This window comes from Onychostoma macrolepis, chromosome 25 (genome assembly GCF_012432095.1).
Source record: "Onychostoma macrolepis isolate SWU-2019 chromosome 25, ASM1243209v1, whole genome shotgun sequence".
NCBI lineage: Eukaryota > Metazoa > Chordata > Actinopteri > Cypriniformes > Cyprinidae > Onychostoma > Onychostoma macrolepis.
This window is the reverse complement of record NC_081179.1, coordinates 4,065,242-4,083,254: the sequence shown is the minus strand read 5'-3', so window position 1 is coordinate 4,083,254 and position 18,013 is coordinate 4,065,242. Positions and strand designations below refer to the sequence as shown.

General features: G+C 34.7%; 2 protein-coding genes across 10 annotated transcripts in view; one reads left to right on the top strand and one right to left on the bottom strand.

Moving 5' to 3' along the window:
• si:ch211-272n13.3 (ankyrin repeat domain-containing protein 26) overlaps positions 1-8,339 on the top strand; it is a 35,820-nt gene extending 27,481 nt beyond the window's left edge. For 7 of the 8 annotated variants that reach the window (XM_058767762.1, XM_058767760.1, XM_058767764.1 and 4 more), the window contains 8 exons: positions 599-733; positions 1,514-1,626; positions 2,578-2,719; positions 2,856-3,146; positions 3,889-4,124; positions 5,380-5,623; positions 7,433-7,478; positions 7,902-8,339. In XM_058767762.1, coding sequence (XP_058623745.1) covers positions 599-733; positions 1,514-1,626; positions 2,578-2,719; positions 2,856-3,146; positions 3,889-4,124; positions 5,380-5,623; positions 7,433-7,478; positions 7,902-8,056 — 1,362 coding nt within the window. In that variant the 3' untranslated portion in view covers positions 8,057-8,339. Of the gene's footprint in view, positions 1-598; positions 734-1,513; positions 1,627-2,577; positions 2,720-2,855; positions 3,147-3,888; positions 4,125-5,379; positions 5,624-5,917; positions 5,976-7,432; positions 7,479-7,901 lie in introns of all 8 variants that reach the window. The other variant, XR_009269426.1, reaches the window with a different exon arrangement.
• A 1,796-nt stretch (positions 8,340-10,135) lies between these two features.
• ccdc77 (coiled-coil domain containing 77) lies at positions 10,136-17,972 on the bottom strand. 2 transcript variants are annotated; one of them, XM_058766991.1, is made up of 12 exons: positions 17,845-17,972; positions 17,233-17,277; positions 14,288-14,465; positions 14,040-14,182; positions 13,868-13,964; positions 13,688-13,769; positions 13,469-13,548; positions 12,381-12,529; positions 12,058-12,307; positions 11,102-11,230; positions 10,653-10,805; positions 10,136-10,463 (listed from the first exon to the last, which is right to left on the bottom strand). In XM_058766991.1, the coding sequence occupies exons 2-12, from the start codon at positions 17,262-17,264 to the stop codon at positions 10,317-10,319; spliced, it is 1,440 nt and encodes a 479-aa protein (XP_058622974.1). In that variant the 5' UTR covers positions 17,265-17,277; positions 17,845-17,972; the 3' UTR covers positions 10,136-10,316. The 2 variants fall into 2 exon arrangements, with proteins under 2 accessions (XP_058622974.1, XP_058622975.1); XM_058766992.1 differs by having other exon boundaries at positions 11,102-11,227.
• Between the last annotated feature and the right edge of the window lie 41 nt (positions 17,973-18,013).

The window sequence follows — 18,013 nt, the reverse complement described above, 5'->3', positions numbered from 1 at the left end:
CGAAGCTACGAGAATACTTTTTGTGCACAAAGAAAACAAAAATAACTTAATTCAACAATTCTTCTCCTCCTCATCCCAATGAGCGCCGCCATTGTGCAGAGAGTATCACAATGCATGAGGAGAAGAATTGTTGAATATAGTTGTTATTTTTGTTTTCTTTGCGCACAAAAAATATTCTTGAAGCTTCGTAAATTTACGGTTGAACCACTGATGTCACGTGGACTGTTTTACCGATGTTCTTACTACATTTCTGGGCCTGGGAACATTTCAGTTGCGATGCTGTATATGGAGGGTCAGAGAGCTCTCGTATTTCATCAAAATATCTTAATTTGTGTTCCGAAGGTGACCGAAGGTCTTATTGGTTTGGAACGACATGAGGGTGAGTAATTAATGACAGAATTTTCATTTTTGGGTGAACTATCCCTTTAATGAAAATGGGAAATGTTTTTTTTTTTTTTACGTTTAATTTAATTCAGGTACCGAAAATTATTATTTTTTTTTTATTTTTTAATCTTTGATTTAGTTAGCGATAATAACCCTGATTCGTAGTGCTACACAAAAATATTATTTGTTTTTTAATTGCGGTCCTCCTCTCCAGGTGCAGAAGCAGAGTATGCTATCCCATAATGCCCAGGACTCACAAACACTGTGGGAGGAGGAGCTAAAGAGCCGCTCACGACTGGGACTCCGCCTCTCTGAGCTGGAGAAAGAGAAAGGAGAACTGAGCAATCAGGTGCCAGAAAGACACAATAATGTCCATCCAAAATGTCACATTGAATTACACCTGATATTTTCACAAAATATGGAATAAATGTTTGTTCTTTTAGTTTGAAATTTATATATTGCAGTACCTTTCAGTCATTTGGGGTCAATACATTTTTTTTGTTTTTCAGTTTTTTCTTTGAAATAAAGAAAGTAATACTTTTATTCAGCAGGGATTCATTAAATTGATCAAAAGTGTCAGTAAAATCATTTATAACGTTACAAAAGATTTAAAATAAATGCTGTTCTTTTGAACTTTCTATTCATTAAAGAATTCTAAAAAAGAAAATGTATTATGGTTTCCACAAAAATATGAAGCAGCACAACTGTTTTCAACATTGATAATAATCAAATGTTTCTTGGGCAGTAAATTAGACTGATGATTTCTGAAGGATCATGTGACACTGAAGACTGGAGTAATGATGCTGAAAATACAGCTTTAATCATAGCAATAAATTACATTTTACAATATATTCAAATAGAAAACAGTTCTTTTAAATTGTAATGATATTTCACAGTTTTTCTATATTTTTGATCAACTAATTCAACCTTGATGAGCAGAAGAGACTTCTTTCAAAAACATCAAAAAATTGTACCGACCTCAAACTTTGAATGGTAGTGTATGTATAGGGCAATATAATGTTAAAAATATTATTAGATTAAAATAATATCGGGGATATTTCAGATCACACAGTGGAACACATGCCAAAGTGTCTTGCGGCCCAGAGTTTCTAACAAATGCGTCTTTTAGATGGAGCTCGAGAAGAAAAAGGCCAAAAAACTAGCCGAGCAGAAGAAATCTGTGGACACCCGTCTGGAGCAGGAGATGAAGAGAAACACTGACCTTCAGAAAGAAATGTACAGGTGACCCTTTAACCTTTAACCCGACCGCTGCAGCTCTACACCTGTAGACGTGTTTGAGTACTAGAGAAGCCGGCTATGAGGATCCTGCTTGTGAGTCTGTGAGACACACACATATAGTACACATTGCTTTATCTTAGCAGGACTCCAAGCCTGTCTTTTGTGCTGCTGTAGTGCTGCAGAATGACATACAGCTGTGTGTAGTGCTAAAAACCTTGATACAGCATTTGAAAACTGATATATTTCTAAAAAAGTGTAACAGGATATTTGACAGGACAAATAATCATGTTATTTTTCTTTTTATCCATGTTAATTATGGTGGAAATGAGAAAAAGTAAGAGGGATCATTTAAAAACCAAGTTGTTTAACTGGTGGAGCAGGTTATTTCATTTTAGTGAAAGATTATAAAGAAAACATTCACAGTAAGACCTTTATGCTGACTAATATATATATAGTACTTATATACTATTATTTATTATTATGTTGTATTAAACATTTCTATTTAGCTTTAATTATTTTTTTCAGTTTTGGTTTGTCAATTTAGAACTTAATTTAGCTGCTAAGCCAACATTTCTAATTCTTCATTTACATTTTGCGTCAAATATTTATATTTTATCTTATTTCAGCTTTATTTCAATTTATAACAAAAAAAAAAAAAGGTCCACAAAGCTGTTTGCACCGCGCTCTTTTGTCACCTAATACTTTATTTTGGTGCATCTATCTATTTAATTACTTAGTGTAAGAAACAATGACCAGCACTAACAAAAATAGTCTTCATTGAACGTTTCATTTTACATTCATCACCAGCAGGAAAAAAGAAGACTATTTTTGTGAGTGCGGATCATGGTTTTATATATGAAAAAAAAAAGTAATGGTTTTAGTTAACAATAACAACACTGATACAGAATGTCTCTAATTTCAGTCTCTCTATCTGTGTGTGTGTGTGTGTGTCAGGTTTAAGACACTGTTGAAAACTGCTAAGAAGCAGCTGCGGGAGCAGGGCGGTGGACAGCTGGACTCTCCTCTGGGCAGCTTCAGAGCAGACATGAGCCACCGGCTGGAGGCAGAGAGCGCTGTCAGCAGAATGAAGACACGGGTACAGTCTCAGCTTTAGGCATTTACGGACCTTTGCAACATTTTTTGTCATTTTTAAGACTGTCAGATCAGATTAAAGTAGGCAAACTTGATATAGTCTCTTTATTTCCTCCTGTTGCCACCTTCCTCTGGCGCAGGTGGATGAGCTGCAGTCTCAGTACGAGCGGGAGGCGTCGCGCTGCTCGCGGCTGGAGGAGGTGAACAGACAGCTGAAGGAGAAGCTGTCGTCTGTGAAGAGCCTGAGCCGAAGCCACGAGCAGCTGGAGCGCAGCAAGAGGCAGCTGGAGGAGGAGGTGGTCAGTCTGCGCAGACAGCTGGAGGTCGGTGTGATGGACCAGAGCCAGGCCGAGCAGTACCGCCGGGAAACGGAGGAAAGAGCCCGACAGGAGATCCGACACAAACTAGAGGAGGTCAACCTCTTCCTGCAGGTACACGACATGAGTCAGAGCACCATAACGTGCTCACTTTAACATTGTGTTTATTGTTGTTACATATTTGTATATTTGAAGTAAATGGTCATTAAGCACCAAATATAAGTGAAAAAGCAAGTGGATACAAAATCGTTACTGGCCGGTTTCGATCACATTACGCAAAAATGATGTTCCTTTACTTTTTTATTTTATTTTATATTTTAAGTATAAAATATTATTTAAAAAAGTTATTAGAATAGTTTTGCTTATTATTTATGTATTTTTCACTCTTCACATGCAGACAGCATCTTATTTTGTTTACTGTTATTTTATTATTATTTATTTTATATATATTTAATTAGAATAATTAGAGTAATTAGAATAATTTTGTTTTTTTATATATTTTTAGACATGGTTTCATGCAGGTATTATATTTTGTTATTTTATTTTATTTTATAATATTATATATTTAATTTAAATATAAAATATTAATTTATAGAATAATTATAAAATTCTCCTCATAAAGTTGTTATAATCATTTTTCTTCATTATGAGATTTTATGTTTCACGAGACAGCATTTTATTTTATTTATTTATTATTTTTATTATTTATTATTATTTATAAAATGTATTATTTTATAAAGATAATTATAATTATGTTGTTCATATAGAATATTATATATTTCAAAAATATAAGATAATTATAATTATTTTGTTTATTATGAAGTTTTAGACACTGTTTGTACGTTTCCTTCATCAGACGCAGGCGGCATCTCAGGAAGCTCTGGAGCAGATGAAAGCTGCTAATGAGGCCAGTCAGCGCACTCAGCAGGAGCAGCGCATCAGGGATCTGGAGGGAGAGCTCAGCCGTATACGCAGCGTTCAGCAGGACAGTCTGGTTCAGAGAGACTCCAGCCGCACAGAGCTGGAGCGCTACAAACAGCTGTACAGCGAAGAGCTCCGTCTCCGCAAGAGTCTGGCCGCCAAACTAGAGAGGTGAGAGGCATGATGGGAGCCAGTCCTCAGAATTATATTTAGAAATATGTCTTCATTATAATCACAGCTCAATCACATTTTCAGATTAAAAAATTTAAATTAGGTGCATTAGCCACAAAACAAGAGTTTAATGGTGATTATTGCAATGCCTATCAGGTGCAGAAAATGATATATATTTACCAAGTAAAACTAAAAATAATAAATTCTAATAGATTATTTAAAAAATAAAAAATAATAGAAAAATATAAATTAAAGAATAAATATTATTTCAAAATATATAAAGTTAATCAGAAAATTATGGTAAATTTAGCAAGTAAAACTAAAAATAATAAATACAAATAAAATAAAATATAAATCAAGATAGTAAAATGTAAATAAATATTATTTCAAAGCATATTGAGGAAGATTATGATAAATTAAAAATTATGAAGATTATGATCAATTAAAAAAAAAAAAAAAAAAAAAATATATATATATATATATATATATATGTATATACACATTACTAAAATAAAAAGTAAATAAAATTGTAAAATGTAAATACAAATATATAAAAATAAATATTATTTCAAAATATCAAGGAGTCACAGAAATTGATGATTCATCTACCAGGTAAAACTAAAAATAACAAATACAAATAAATGTATAAAATATAAATGAAAATGGTCAAATATAAAGAAATATTATTTCAGAGGTGCAGAAAATGATCAATTTACAAAGCAGTGCTAAAAATAATAAATACAGATAAATTAATAAAATAAAAAATAGTGAAATTAAATTAGAAATAAATATTATTTTAACCCCTTAACTGTCACTCACAGTTTTGAACACAGACATTATAGTGCACTATCCAAACTTATTTTTTTATAATTCATGAATGAAAACATTTTCCAATGTGATTTTGATGTACCATTTCCATGGTAATGCAATGTCTGATTTTAAAATGGGTTTCAAAGGATGAATTTTGAGATTTTAAGTTTTCAACTGATATATAATTTCTTATGATTTCTAAAGCGTGATAGAGAAAAAGGCAAAAAAGAAGACTTTCTGTGACAAAGGTCAGAACTCCTGTTATGATGTAGATTTTTCAGGTGCACTCTTGTCATAAATTAATCTATTACTTGTAAATATTTACCTAGTAAATATTTTCAATTAAAAAAGTAGGCAGTTATTTCTGTATTTAGTTGATTTATTTCTGTTTACTGGGGTTTTTTTTCATAATGTGCCAAAATGTCTTTTTGTTAATTTTGTGCAGGTCGAACGAGCGGTTAGCGGAGGCCAACACTAAGCTCCTGAGCGAGAGGCAGCGCAGTAAATCTCTGCTCACCAGCAGTATAGTGAACGGTGGTTTAGGAGGCCCCGGTCTGGATGTGGCGTCTCTGGGCTCCGTGGGGGCATACGGAGCCTCTCTAGGACCCCTGAACAGGAGTCTGGGCCTCGGGACGCTGGGTACGGTAGGGGAATCCCAGAGCAGCCGCGTAGAGGCCTACCTGGCAAAGGTGAGCGATGGCGTATGAAGTCTTTGACTCTCATTTAGATTGTGAACAGGTTTCCAAATCCTACACCACACTGGCTCAACATTCAACACTAACCATGAACTAATACTTACTGTTAGCTTTAGAAGAGCCACCCAAAATAAATCCCATGCCAGGTGGTGATTCTAAAACTAACAAACAATATCTTTTCTCCTTCCACTATCTTTCCCTTCATAAACGTAGTAAATAACTTCCTGGTCTGTTTTTCCTGTGGCTGCTGTCTGGACTCATGACCTCTTCTGTCTCTGATATCTTCAGCTTCTAGCTCAAAAGTCTGTTTCTCACCTGTCCTCTCTGCAGCCTGATACCTGAGCAGGTGTGTAGCTGATGTGTGCAGATCTCTGACTGTCAGAACACAGACACACACACACACACACACACACCTGCTTTAATGTGTCTCTGCTGCTTCACTCAGCTGTTTATGGGAGAAAACGTTGAGTCAGAAATCATGCCGGATATATTTTTACATTTTTTGAAAGATTTTAATTAGATCAGAGTTTGAAGACTTATCTGTGCCATTACAGCTTTTAGTACACTGTCGTTTCTGAAAAACATTTTGTAAAATGTCATTATCTTTCTTCTTAATTAGTTATTTTAGTATTATTCATTTTCGTTTATAGTATTTATTTATATTTTGAATTAGCTTTTGTTTTTATATTTTCTGTTTTCATTTCAATTTTAGTTGGAATTTTGTAATTTTGTTATGTGCTTTCGTAATTTTTTTATTTTAAATTAGTTTATTCTTATTTTTTCAGGTTTTGTTTTAATGATTATATATGCAGTAAATTTAGTTTTAATAGCTATAATAGTTTAGTATATATTTTTTTAGTTTAATGAAGTTTTATAGGTAATAAATAATTTTACATTTTAATTGTTTTGTGTAAAAATGTTAACTGGGAGTTGGATCAGAGAGTTAATTCATCACGCTGGAAATGGAAGGTAAAGTCAAGTGCATTGCATTGTGGGATACAGTACTGAGTGCAGTGTGCTCTGGTTCTTTACTGCACATTTTGACAAATGTAGTAGGTTATTTAGGTATTTAAATGATACAGAAAATCGAATATCTATTATGTCTATATTTATTTTTTATGAATATTTATATTTAAACAAGATCTATGATTTATGAGCAAATATGTGATGTAACGTTTTGCTATTCTCAGGTCTGTGTACCGGTCAGATTTTGAACCCCTTTATTTGATCCTTTTTGAGGTCATTTTTCATACTAAAATGAATGTGTAAATGATTCAGAAGATTTATTTATTTTTTTTGCTCCTGACATTTAACAGTCTTGATTTGATACTATACTAATGAAATCATAAAATGAAATTATATCGCTAGCTGGGGTTACATTATGGCCGTGTTTGTTCAGGCAAAAAAAAAAAATCAAGTCATGTGACATTCAATACTGGAGTAATGATGCTGAAAATTCAGCTTTTATCACCGGAATAAATTACATTTTAAAATGTATTCAAATAGAAAACAGCTATTTTAAATTGTAATAAAATTTACGATCTCTCTGTTTTTACTGTATTGTTAATCAAATAAATGCAGCCTTAAAACCCAACATTTTTTAATTGTAATGGATGCTTATACTAACATTTGGATTTTGACCAGTCAGATGTGTCAAAACCATGGTGCATCTGCATAGTCATGGTTATACATTTTTATAGTATGAACGCTGTGACAACTTTAAAAAAAGAGCTGGCTGAGTGCTAGTTTTAGTGAGATCAGATGAGTCAGATGTGTAATCTGGTTTGTCTGTTCCTGTTGCAGATGCAGACGGAGCTGGAGAAGAACATATCGAAGGAGCTGGACTATGGTGAGACATTATTACAACAAAATGTTTACATGTATTTTATGTAAATAGTAATTTTTACTGTTATGAGGATCACAATCATTTAGATTACAAGCTATCAGAATTTATATATTTAATTTAAATATTAGAATTTAAATATGTAGTATAAAGTCCATATTCTCCTATATTACACTATATGAGCCATAAAATACAAACAAAATGTATGCAAATTTTTTTTTTATTAATTAATTTTTTTTTGCCTGAAGGTTTAGTAAACTGTTTAGTTAAGAAAGATATTTTTTTTCAGACTATACTTTAAAATGTCAGACTTTACAGGGTTAATATGATCCCACTCAGTTGGATCTCCACTCAAGTCCAAGCAGAAATGTATTAATGTGAATGGCCTCAAAAGTGACTTTTATTTTCTTTCTCATGTCATTCTCTCAGCAACAGGAGAGCTGGAAGGAGGAACTGCCCGCATGTCTCCCGTAGGATCGGCCTCTGGCTCTCAGAACCTGAACGCGAGTCTGGAGCTGCCGGACCCCGTGAGCAGAGCCACTCAACAGTACCTGGAGGTGCTGAAGAAGAACTACATGATCTGACCCACGGTCAGTCCACACACTGTGAGCACAATCAACTCCAGCGCCTTATCGCTGACCCACAAACCCACTCGACCAACCTAGAGATTGAGAAAACGCGAGTTTGTTTACTAAAGCTGGTGTTTTACAAGCAGTTATGGTGCCTCCTTATGGTCACTGAAGATATAGTTCAACAAAAAATTAAAATTTGCTTGCCTTCTTGTTTGTTTCTTCATGGGAACAGATTTGGACAAATGTAGCATTACAACACTTGCTCAGCAATGGATGCTCTGCAGTGAATGGGTGCCGTCAGAATGAGAGTCCAAACAACTGATAAAAACATTACAGTAATCCACAAGACATTAACTCATGGACTAGAGTGGTTTGGATTTCTTGTGGATTATTGTGGTGTTTTTATCAGATGTTTGGACTCTCATTCTGACGGCACCCATTCACTGCAGAGGATCCATTGCTGAGCAAGTGTTGTAATGCTAAATACATCTTTGATGACTTCCTTTTAATACTCAAGTCTATCTGAACATGTTCGTCAGAATTTGTTTAACATAAGGCTCATTATGGAAGTAGAATATATTCATACTTGTAAAATCCAGGGCACCAGGCTGATTCCTGCTGGTCAGGAACCAACGTCGCCATTTTTTTCTGAGTCAAAATGAATGAAAAACTCTGTGGAGACTGAAACGAGGCTGCCTGTCTGGACTTGTGCATAAGTTCAGACCACCAAAAGGGCCAAGGTTTCAACACTACAATCAGTTTGTGATCTTTAATCGAGTGTGACAATGCACTTTTGTGCCTCAGGAGCAAGTGAACTGTGTTTAAGTCATTCTGTCGTTGTTGAAGCCATACGAGTGTCACTGAGGTTTTAAGGTACGTGTGAAGTGCAGCTTTCAGTGTTGCATCCCCAAAGTCTTTTGTTTTTATCATATGTGGGGTTTTTAGTTGACTATGTATATATTTTGGCTGTTTTTGAAGTCGAGGCATATTATAAAGAGTGTTACATTTGTACCGTTAATATTATTGCCAAGTAATGACAATGGTACATTCTGTTATCGTGCAATATATACAATATACTTGTTTTAATTTTAAATGACCAAACACTCATTTGGAGATGTTTTTTGGGGAAATTAATGCTATACTTGAATGAGTCAAAACTAGAGAATGATCTGGTGATTTTCTAGAGTATGTGACAGTGTCACCGCTTCGCTGTGCTCAGGATGAATCTTTTCGTGTGTGTGAGTGAATCTCACCAGGTCATATTTTAGATGTTGCATAAATTATATTTTGCATAATGTTAATAAAAAAAATCTTTTTTTTTGCATGATATTTTCTTAACAGTTAAGCACATTTTACCCCCCAAATTCTCATTACTGTAATTCAAAAATGATTAAAGTATATACATACATATACTGTATATATATATACACACAAATCAAATTAAAACAGACACTACAATGCATATACAATTGTACATTTTAATATATATATATATATATATATATACACACACACACACATATTTGTAAAAAAAAAAAATATAGAAACAAATATATAACATTAAATTTGCTTTATTATTAACTGTACAAAAAAGGCTTAAGCTTAATTTGCAAAATATCAATAAAACAATGTTTTTTGCATTGTGATATTTTCTTTAAACAGACAATTAAACCGATTTTTTTTTTATTAAAATACAAAGTAAATTCAGTAGAACAGACACTACCATGCAACATGCTATATATCTATACAGTATATACACATTTTTGGTGTGTTAATGACAATTGGAGCAGAAAATGTGCTCAACTGTTAACTGCAAAAACTCTTTAAAATAATCTTTTTATGATGCAGTTTTTTTTTTGTGGTGAAATACGACAGTAGCATGTTCTTAATTTTAGTTTATCAGATTCATCTGTATGTTTTATTTTTTGTCAACTGAAATATGTACAGTCTCTTCCAAGCATTTCAGTATTGTTTTTGTCTTGAGATGTTTATATTGAGATGTTTAAAAGCTATAAAATGAACATAGGCCTTACTGTTGTGTTTGTTATTGTCTCAGACCAGTCAAAAATAGTGAATCACTTTCACAACGAATACAAAAAGTCAACCTTTATTTATCTAATACACAAAATTCAGCAGCACAAATAAACACTCAGCTCTATGGTGTCCAGCTTTCCTCTGAATCATTCAGAAGTTCTTCATACTCCAAATCATAAAAATGTATGGATATGTGACTCATCTTAGAGTTCATCTTATCGATCCTCGTCATGAGTCTTCAGCAGAATCTCAGGTCGTTCTCCAGTTTGTAGATTTTGGCCCTCAGGTTCTTCAGCTCATTCTGGACCTTCACCGTGCGGCTGTTGGTCTGTCGAACTTCATGGAGAATCGCCAGGTCTTGATCAGGGCCCACGTTGAGTGTCAACTAATCAAAGACACAGCCATCAAAATCGGCATCAGTTTTTTTTTTCTTTCAGTTAATGACTAACAAATAGTTGCCAATTTCATATATATTGATATGAGACAATTTAGTTGATTGTGTGTAAGCTGAAAACCTTAAGCTAAGGAGACATATATTCTTAAATAGCAGAGATACATGAGAGAAGTGACTGACTTTAAAGAGATATTTCTCCACGTCTTTGACTTTCTGCCGCAGGAGTTTGATATCGGTCTTGAATCCCTCCACCTCCATGGCCCGTCTTTTCTCCAGAGCTTCATAACGTTTAGTCATCAGCTGCAGACGTTTGGCCATCTTATCAGAGCGCTCCTAAAAACACGTGCAAAAATCAGATGCTAGTTTGACACTAAAGTAACCTCGACATCAACAATAAAATATCAAAATATTTTCATGTCAAAAGTATCTCACCCTCATGTGCTTCAAAATAGTACTTTTTTTTAAATAAACATAGAAGGAGAGATTTTTAGGCTGATGTTTAGGCTGCTTTTGTCCGCACGACTCGAGGACATTCAGCTGAACATTAGTTAATAGTACAGGCACGTGAGGGTGGCTGGCTAATCAATCATTTCTTTGTTTTCTTCTGGTCAAGGAGTTTGTTTGCGTACTTTGAAGATCTCTCGGCCCACGTCGCCCTCCTCTCTGATCTGGGACAGGTCCGTCTCCATATTCACACACTGCTCTCGGTACATGTCAGCCAGTTTATGAGCCTGTTTCAGTTCCTCCTGCAAAGCCTGCTGGGGGGAAAAAAAATGGCAAAACCAGTCATGAGACCTGGGTAAAGTCTTGTTTTAAAAGATGAAGGAGAATGTGATTCCTCCCTATAAAAGTTTTCAAATAAAGCATGCTTATCCTGCACAAAATTATTATAAATTTTAAAATTATGTAATTTACTTGTACAATTAATATGCATATCTAAACATTATATTAATATAATAGATAATAAATATATAAACATCATATTACATTTATAAATATGATATATTATATAAAACAAATAATAATTTTTTTTTGATATTTATAATGTTCTTTTTTTTCTGTTAAGCATAAAAACAGTTTTACAGAGTTTAGTAAAACGAAATTACTAAAGCTTTAAAATAAAGTGAAAAAATTTAAATTACCAAAAACTTTAATAGCAGATAAATTATAATTAAAAATAACACTAATAAAATCAATTCAGATGTATTTTTAAATTATTTAAAAATATATAGAAATATTTTAAAATAAAAAAAATACATTTGAATAAATAAATCAAATATATAATGTATTTTTGAATTATTTCAATTTTTTTTTTTAATAATTAAAAATACATTTGAATTAATATTTTACAGAACAATACTTTATCTTAGGCTTTAGTTCAATAACAATGTAAATAGTTTTCAATATATAGCTGGTTTTATTATTTAAAAAGGGGGTTTATTATCATCATATTTGGGTGTCTTTGGCATTAAATTTTTTTGAAAAGCTCTGCTTTAAACTTTTCCAGGCATTTTGTACCATTCCAAAAACCCAATTTACTGAAATCAAGAAGGAAATGGGAGCTGACACACATCAGCTGTCTGACCCGGATCTCCTCCCGGTGTGTGTGGCTGCTCTCGTGTTTGGGCTGTGAGATGAACAGAGCGTCTGCAGACAGAGGCGGAGGCTGCTCGGGGAAACTGCGCTCCTCTCGCAGCCGCTCCTGACAGGAGTCCAGCTCTCGCAGCAGCCGGTCCTTCTCCAGCATCCAGCTCTTCTCGTGAGCTCGACTCTCAAACTTCAGCTGCAGGAAGTCCCTGGTGCTCTCGTACAGCAGGTTCTGTGTGCGCTGCAGTCTGAACACGGGACAGAGTCTCGCTCAAGCCTGGTGCTCAGGGTTTGTTGAATCAGGAGGAGGAATGAACTTACTTGTCGGTGAGGGCCGTGATTCTGTCCTTGTCGCGCTGGTGCTGTACCTGTCTCTCCTCCTGATGAATGCGTCTGTCCTCCAGCAGCGCCTCCACCTGCTCTTTAGCCAGCCGTGTCTGCTCCTCCAGCTGAGCCTGCAGCGCCTCCACCTGGATGCATACAAAAACAGCAGCCATTCAACACATAGCAAGCTATTTAAAAAAAAAAAAAAAAGATTAGCAATTGCTTATTAAATTAAAATGTTTATTCTGCACAAAAATAAAATAAAGCTAATTATATGTATACCTACACATTATGTAGATCTATATTTCTATAAAATATAATTAAAATTATATATTTTTACATTTAAAATTAAATAGAAATATTATGTATATTACATAAAAATAATATATAATTCTTCATTTACAAAGTTCATAAAATTGATATTTAAAATATATAAATATAATATATAATAAATTTATATATTCAATTAAAACATGTTCATTCTGCACCAAAAATGTAAATGAAAGCTAATTATATGTACACCTACACATTATGTACATCTACAATATTTTTATAAAACAATATAATGAAAATTATATATTGATATTGATAAATTATACAATGATAAAAATATTGATATTGATTGATTATACAAAAATATAGAATATCATTTTTAATGCAAAACTATTCATAAAAACTTATTTAAAATATAATAATATATAAATATATTTAATAAATAATATATATATATATATATATATATATATATATATATATATATATATATATATATATATATTTCTAATAATGCAAGATAAAACATGTTTTTATTCAATGTGTATTTGCAAATTAATTTTATGTTAAACTAAACATGGATCATGTGACACTGAAAACTGGAGTAATAACGCTGAAAATTCAGCTTTGCATCACAGAAACAAATTACATTTTAAAATATATTCAACATAGAAAACAAATATTTTAAATTATAATAATATTTGACAGTATTACTGATTTTACTGTATTTTTGATCAAATAAATGCAGCCCTGTTGACCATGAGAGACCCCCCCCCCCACACACACCCACACACACACCCACACACCCACACCTGCAGCAGTAACGTCTGGTTGTCTCTCTTGTACTGCTCTGAACTTGTGGCATCTTCTTCTCTGGACGATTTCTTGCTTCCTGTAGTTTGAAATGCCACATGCTGTTAAAGTACAGCTGTTCATCTCAAAATATTATGAATGTATCAATGCACCCATAAAACCACCACAAATTAGTCACTAGTAACTAATTATGAAACAAAATAAAAGTGAAGGCGAACCTTTCACTGATACAGGCCTCGGTTTCACCACCTTTGAGTCCTCATGTGATCTCAGCTGAACCTTCTTCTGAGGGACGGTGACCTAAAAACCATATTACAACAAAACTAAATTCATTAAAACATAAAAATCGAGTATAATACTTCACAAATGGCTATATGATATCAAAATAAGGTTTGAACCTTGTATGGAGGCTCGCGATGGAAATACGTGATCTCGCCTGGATCTGGACCCACCAGCGCTAGAAGATGCTGGATCTTTTTCCGGTCCTCCAGCTCTCTGTGACGATAAAAAACACTTCAGCCTGGGATATCATGTCTGTGCTCTGGTCTCTGTGATGAGGAGACGTCTGACCTGATCTTGAGGCGGTCGTTCTCAGCGTACAGTCGCAGCGCCTGCTCTCGCTCCTGGAACAGATACACCTGCATATCACTGAGAGCATTCTGGAGCTCCGCGATCTCCTCCTCGCGCTGACGCACCTCCCACTGCAACTTATGCTGCACAAACACACACAGAAAACAATAATACAGCCACCAACAAATGATATAACATCTATGAAGAGTGGACAGAGCAGGAATATCATCCAGGTGGTAGGAGGTCACCTGCTCCTCCGCCGTGCTCCTGTACTTCTCCAGCATCTGCAGCAGGTCATCATGCTCTCCATCAAACTGCGCCACCTTCTGCCTGTAGAACTCCAGCAGCTCACGGGACGGTCGCAGATACGCCAGACGCTCCGAGACGGAGGGCAGCGGAGACTCACGCTGCGGGCTGAGCTCAGGACTGACCCAAACACAGAAGAAGAGGATGAGACGCTTATAAGTGTGGCATTTGGGATTTCAGATAATATTAGAAAATAACATTAAATAGTATATAAAATAAAATAGTACTCAAATAATATAAATACATGTAATATTACTAGTGTGTGTGTGTGCGTGTGTATGTATATATATATATATATATATATATATATATATATATGTGTATATACACAAATATTGGCACCCTTGGTAAATAAGATCAAAGAAGGCTGTGAAAATTAATCTACATTAATTCTTTTGATCTTTTATTTAAAAAGTTCACAAAAATCCAACCTTTCATTGGATAATAAGAATTTAAAATGGGGGGAAATATCATTATGAAATAAATGTTTTTCTCAAATACACATTGGACACAATTATTGGCACCCCTAGAAATTCTTATGAGTAAAGTATCTCTGAAGTATATTCCCATTCATATTCACAATTTTGAGCTCTCCAGGGTGACTATGAACATGAAATTATCCAGCCATGGCTTCCTGTTTCACAGAAATATAAATAGGAGGGAAAACAAAGCCCAAATTCCCTTAATCATCCATCACAATGAGAAAAAAAAAAATATATATATATATACAGTGAGGAAAATAAGTATTTGAACACCCTGCTATTTTGCAAGTTCTCCCACTTAGAAATCATGGAGGGGTCTGAAATTGTCATCGTAGGTGCATGTCCACTGTGAGAGACATAATCTAAAAAAAAAAATCCAGAAATCACAATGTATGATTTTTTAACTATTTATTTGTATGATACAGCTGCAAATAAGTATTTGAACACCTGAGAAAATCAATGTTAATATATGGTACAGTAGCCTTTGTTTGCAATTACAGAGGTCAAACGCTTTCCTGTAGTTTTTCACCAGGTTTGCACACACTGCAGGAGGGATTTTGGCCCACCTCCACACAGATCTTCTCTAGATCAGTCAGGTTTCTGGCCTGTCGCTGAGAAACACGGAGTTTGAGCTCCTCCAAAGATTCTCTATTGGGTTTAGGTCTGAGACTGGCTAGGCCACGCCAGAACCTTGATATGCTTCTTACAGAGCCACTCCTTGGTTATCCTGGCTGTGTGCTTCGGGTCATTGTCATGTTGGAAGACCCAGCCTCGACCCATCTTCAATGCTCTAACTGAGGGAAGGAGGTTGTTCCCCAAAATCTCGCAATACATGGCCCCGGTCATCCTCTCCTTAATACAGTGCAGTCGCCCTGTCCCATGTGCAGAAAAACACCCCCAAAGCATGATGCTACCACCCCATGCTTCACAGTAGGGATGGTGTTCTTGGGATGGTACTCATCATTCTTCTTCCTCCAAACACGTTTAGTGGAATTATGACCAAAAGTTCTATTTTGGTCTCATCTGACCACATGACTTTCTCCCATGACTCCTCTGGATCATCCAAATGGTCATTGGCAAACTTAAGTCGGGCCTGGACATGTGCTGGTTTAAGCAGGGGAACCTTCCGTGCCATGCATGATTTCAAACCATGACGCCTTAGTGTATTACCAACAGTAACCTTGGAAACGGTGGTCCCAGCTCTTTTCAGGTCATTGACCAGCTCCTCCCGTGTAGTTCTGGGCTGATTTCTCACCTTTCTTAGGATCATTGAGACCCCACGAGGTGAGATCTTGCATGGAGCCCCAGTCCGAGGGCGATTGACAGTCATGTTTAGCTTCTTCCATTTTCTAATGATTGCTCCAACAGTGGACCTTTTTTCACCAAGCTGCTTGGCAATTTCCCGTAGCCCTTTCCAGCCTTGTGGAGGTGTACAATTTTGTCTCTAGTGTCTTTGGACAGCTCTTTGGTCTTGGCCATGTTAGTAGTTGGATTCTTACTGATTGTATGGGGTGGACAGGTGTCTTTATGCAGCTAACGACCTCAAACAGGTGCATCTAATTTAGGATAATAAATGGAGTGGAGGTGGACATTTTAAAGGCAGACTAACAGGTCTTTGAGGGTCAGAATTCTAGCTGATAGACAGGTGTTCAAATACTTATTTGCAGCTGTATCATAAAAATAAATAGTAAAAAAAAAAATCATACATTGTGATTTCTGGATTTTTTTTTTTAGATTATGTCTCTCACAGTGGACATGCACCTACGATGACAATTTCAGACCCCTCCATGATTTCTAAGTGGGAGAACTTGCAAAATAGCAGGGTGTTCAAATACTTATTTTCCTCACTGTATATATATATATATATTCATGAAAATAAAAAGTCTTAATGGTCATAAAAACATATTTATTTTTTCAATTAATTTTAACCCCCGGAATTATCATAATCCAACCAGATGTTTTACTTTTGGGATTATTTTAAAATTGCCATTATTCTTGATCATTTTCATTACATTCTCATATATAATGCAGTAAACTGTAATAAAATGGTTAAATTAAAGGCAGAAAAACTAAAACCAAGATGTACAATTAACAGATCATTCATTTCATATTCATATATTTGAGAATAAGATTTTTTTATTTGAATGACACTATTGGTGGAAAATATGCTTAATTGGCTTGGAGATAGATAGATAGATCTTTTTTAAGGTTTTCTGACCCCGAGACTCAACTATTTCCTGCAATTCTCCAGCTGTGGTCCTCGAAGAGTCTTTAGCTTCTCAAACTCTCCTTCTCACCGTGCATTAGGATGATATAGACACACGTCCTCTTCCAGGCAGTTTCCTAACATTTTATGTTAATTGGAAATTCTTAATTATTGCCCTGATGCATATATATATATTTACCTTTTACGTTCTTTTGTAGGATAATCCATCATCACAGTGTATGGCCTAAAATAAAATAAAAAAGACTTTAATGTGATGCACTTAAAATACATTAAAAAGTATAATAATAAAATAAATTAAATTATTTTACACATACATTTTTAAGGTGATTTCTCTAATATAATCTGTAGGCGATCAAACTTTAATCTAAAATTAAAGTCAATTAAAGACAACACGCAATACTCATTTTATCAATCAATATTCATAAAAATATCCCAAAGTAAAGCTGTTTTATGTGTCTGACACGCTTATGGTTGTCATGTAAACAGAGTGACGCTTTGCGGTGGGAAATTTAAACGAACAAAGCGTTATACAGGTTTATTTAGACTGTTTAACGATATAATTAACAGCCTAAATTATCGCTTTAGTCACTTTGTGTATTCATCAACCTGTTAGATGTGCATTAAATAGTTAACGTTGCACAATAACAACCAAAATATCATAAATAACGTTCGTTATTTAACTAACCAGCTACTACATCTGCCATTTCCAATATTTACCGCACGCTCACACGATTAAATCACCGTTATAATAATATTCTCGAGGTAAACCAAATGTTTATGTAATAGTTACCTTCTGCATGCGTGTGTGTGTTCGACGCTCGCTTTTAAAACACGCCGGTTTCAAACCGGAAGTCTCGGTGTTTAATGGAGCGCGTTCTGACTGCGTCGGAGTCTGCGCAACAGCGACGCAGCCTGGCGTCAGACTCCAGCAGCAGACGCCTGTCAGTTCTACACTATTT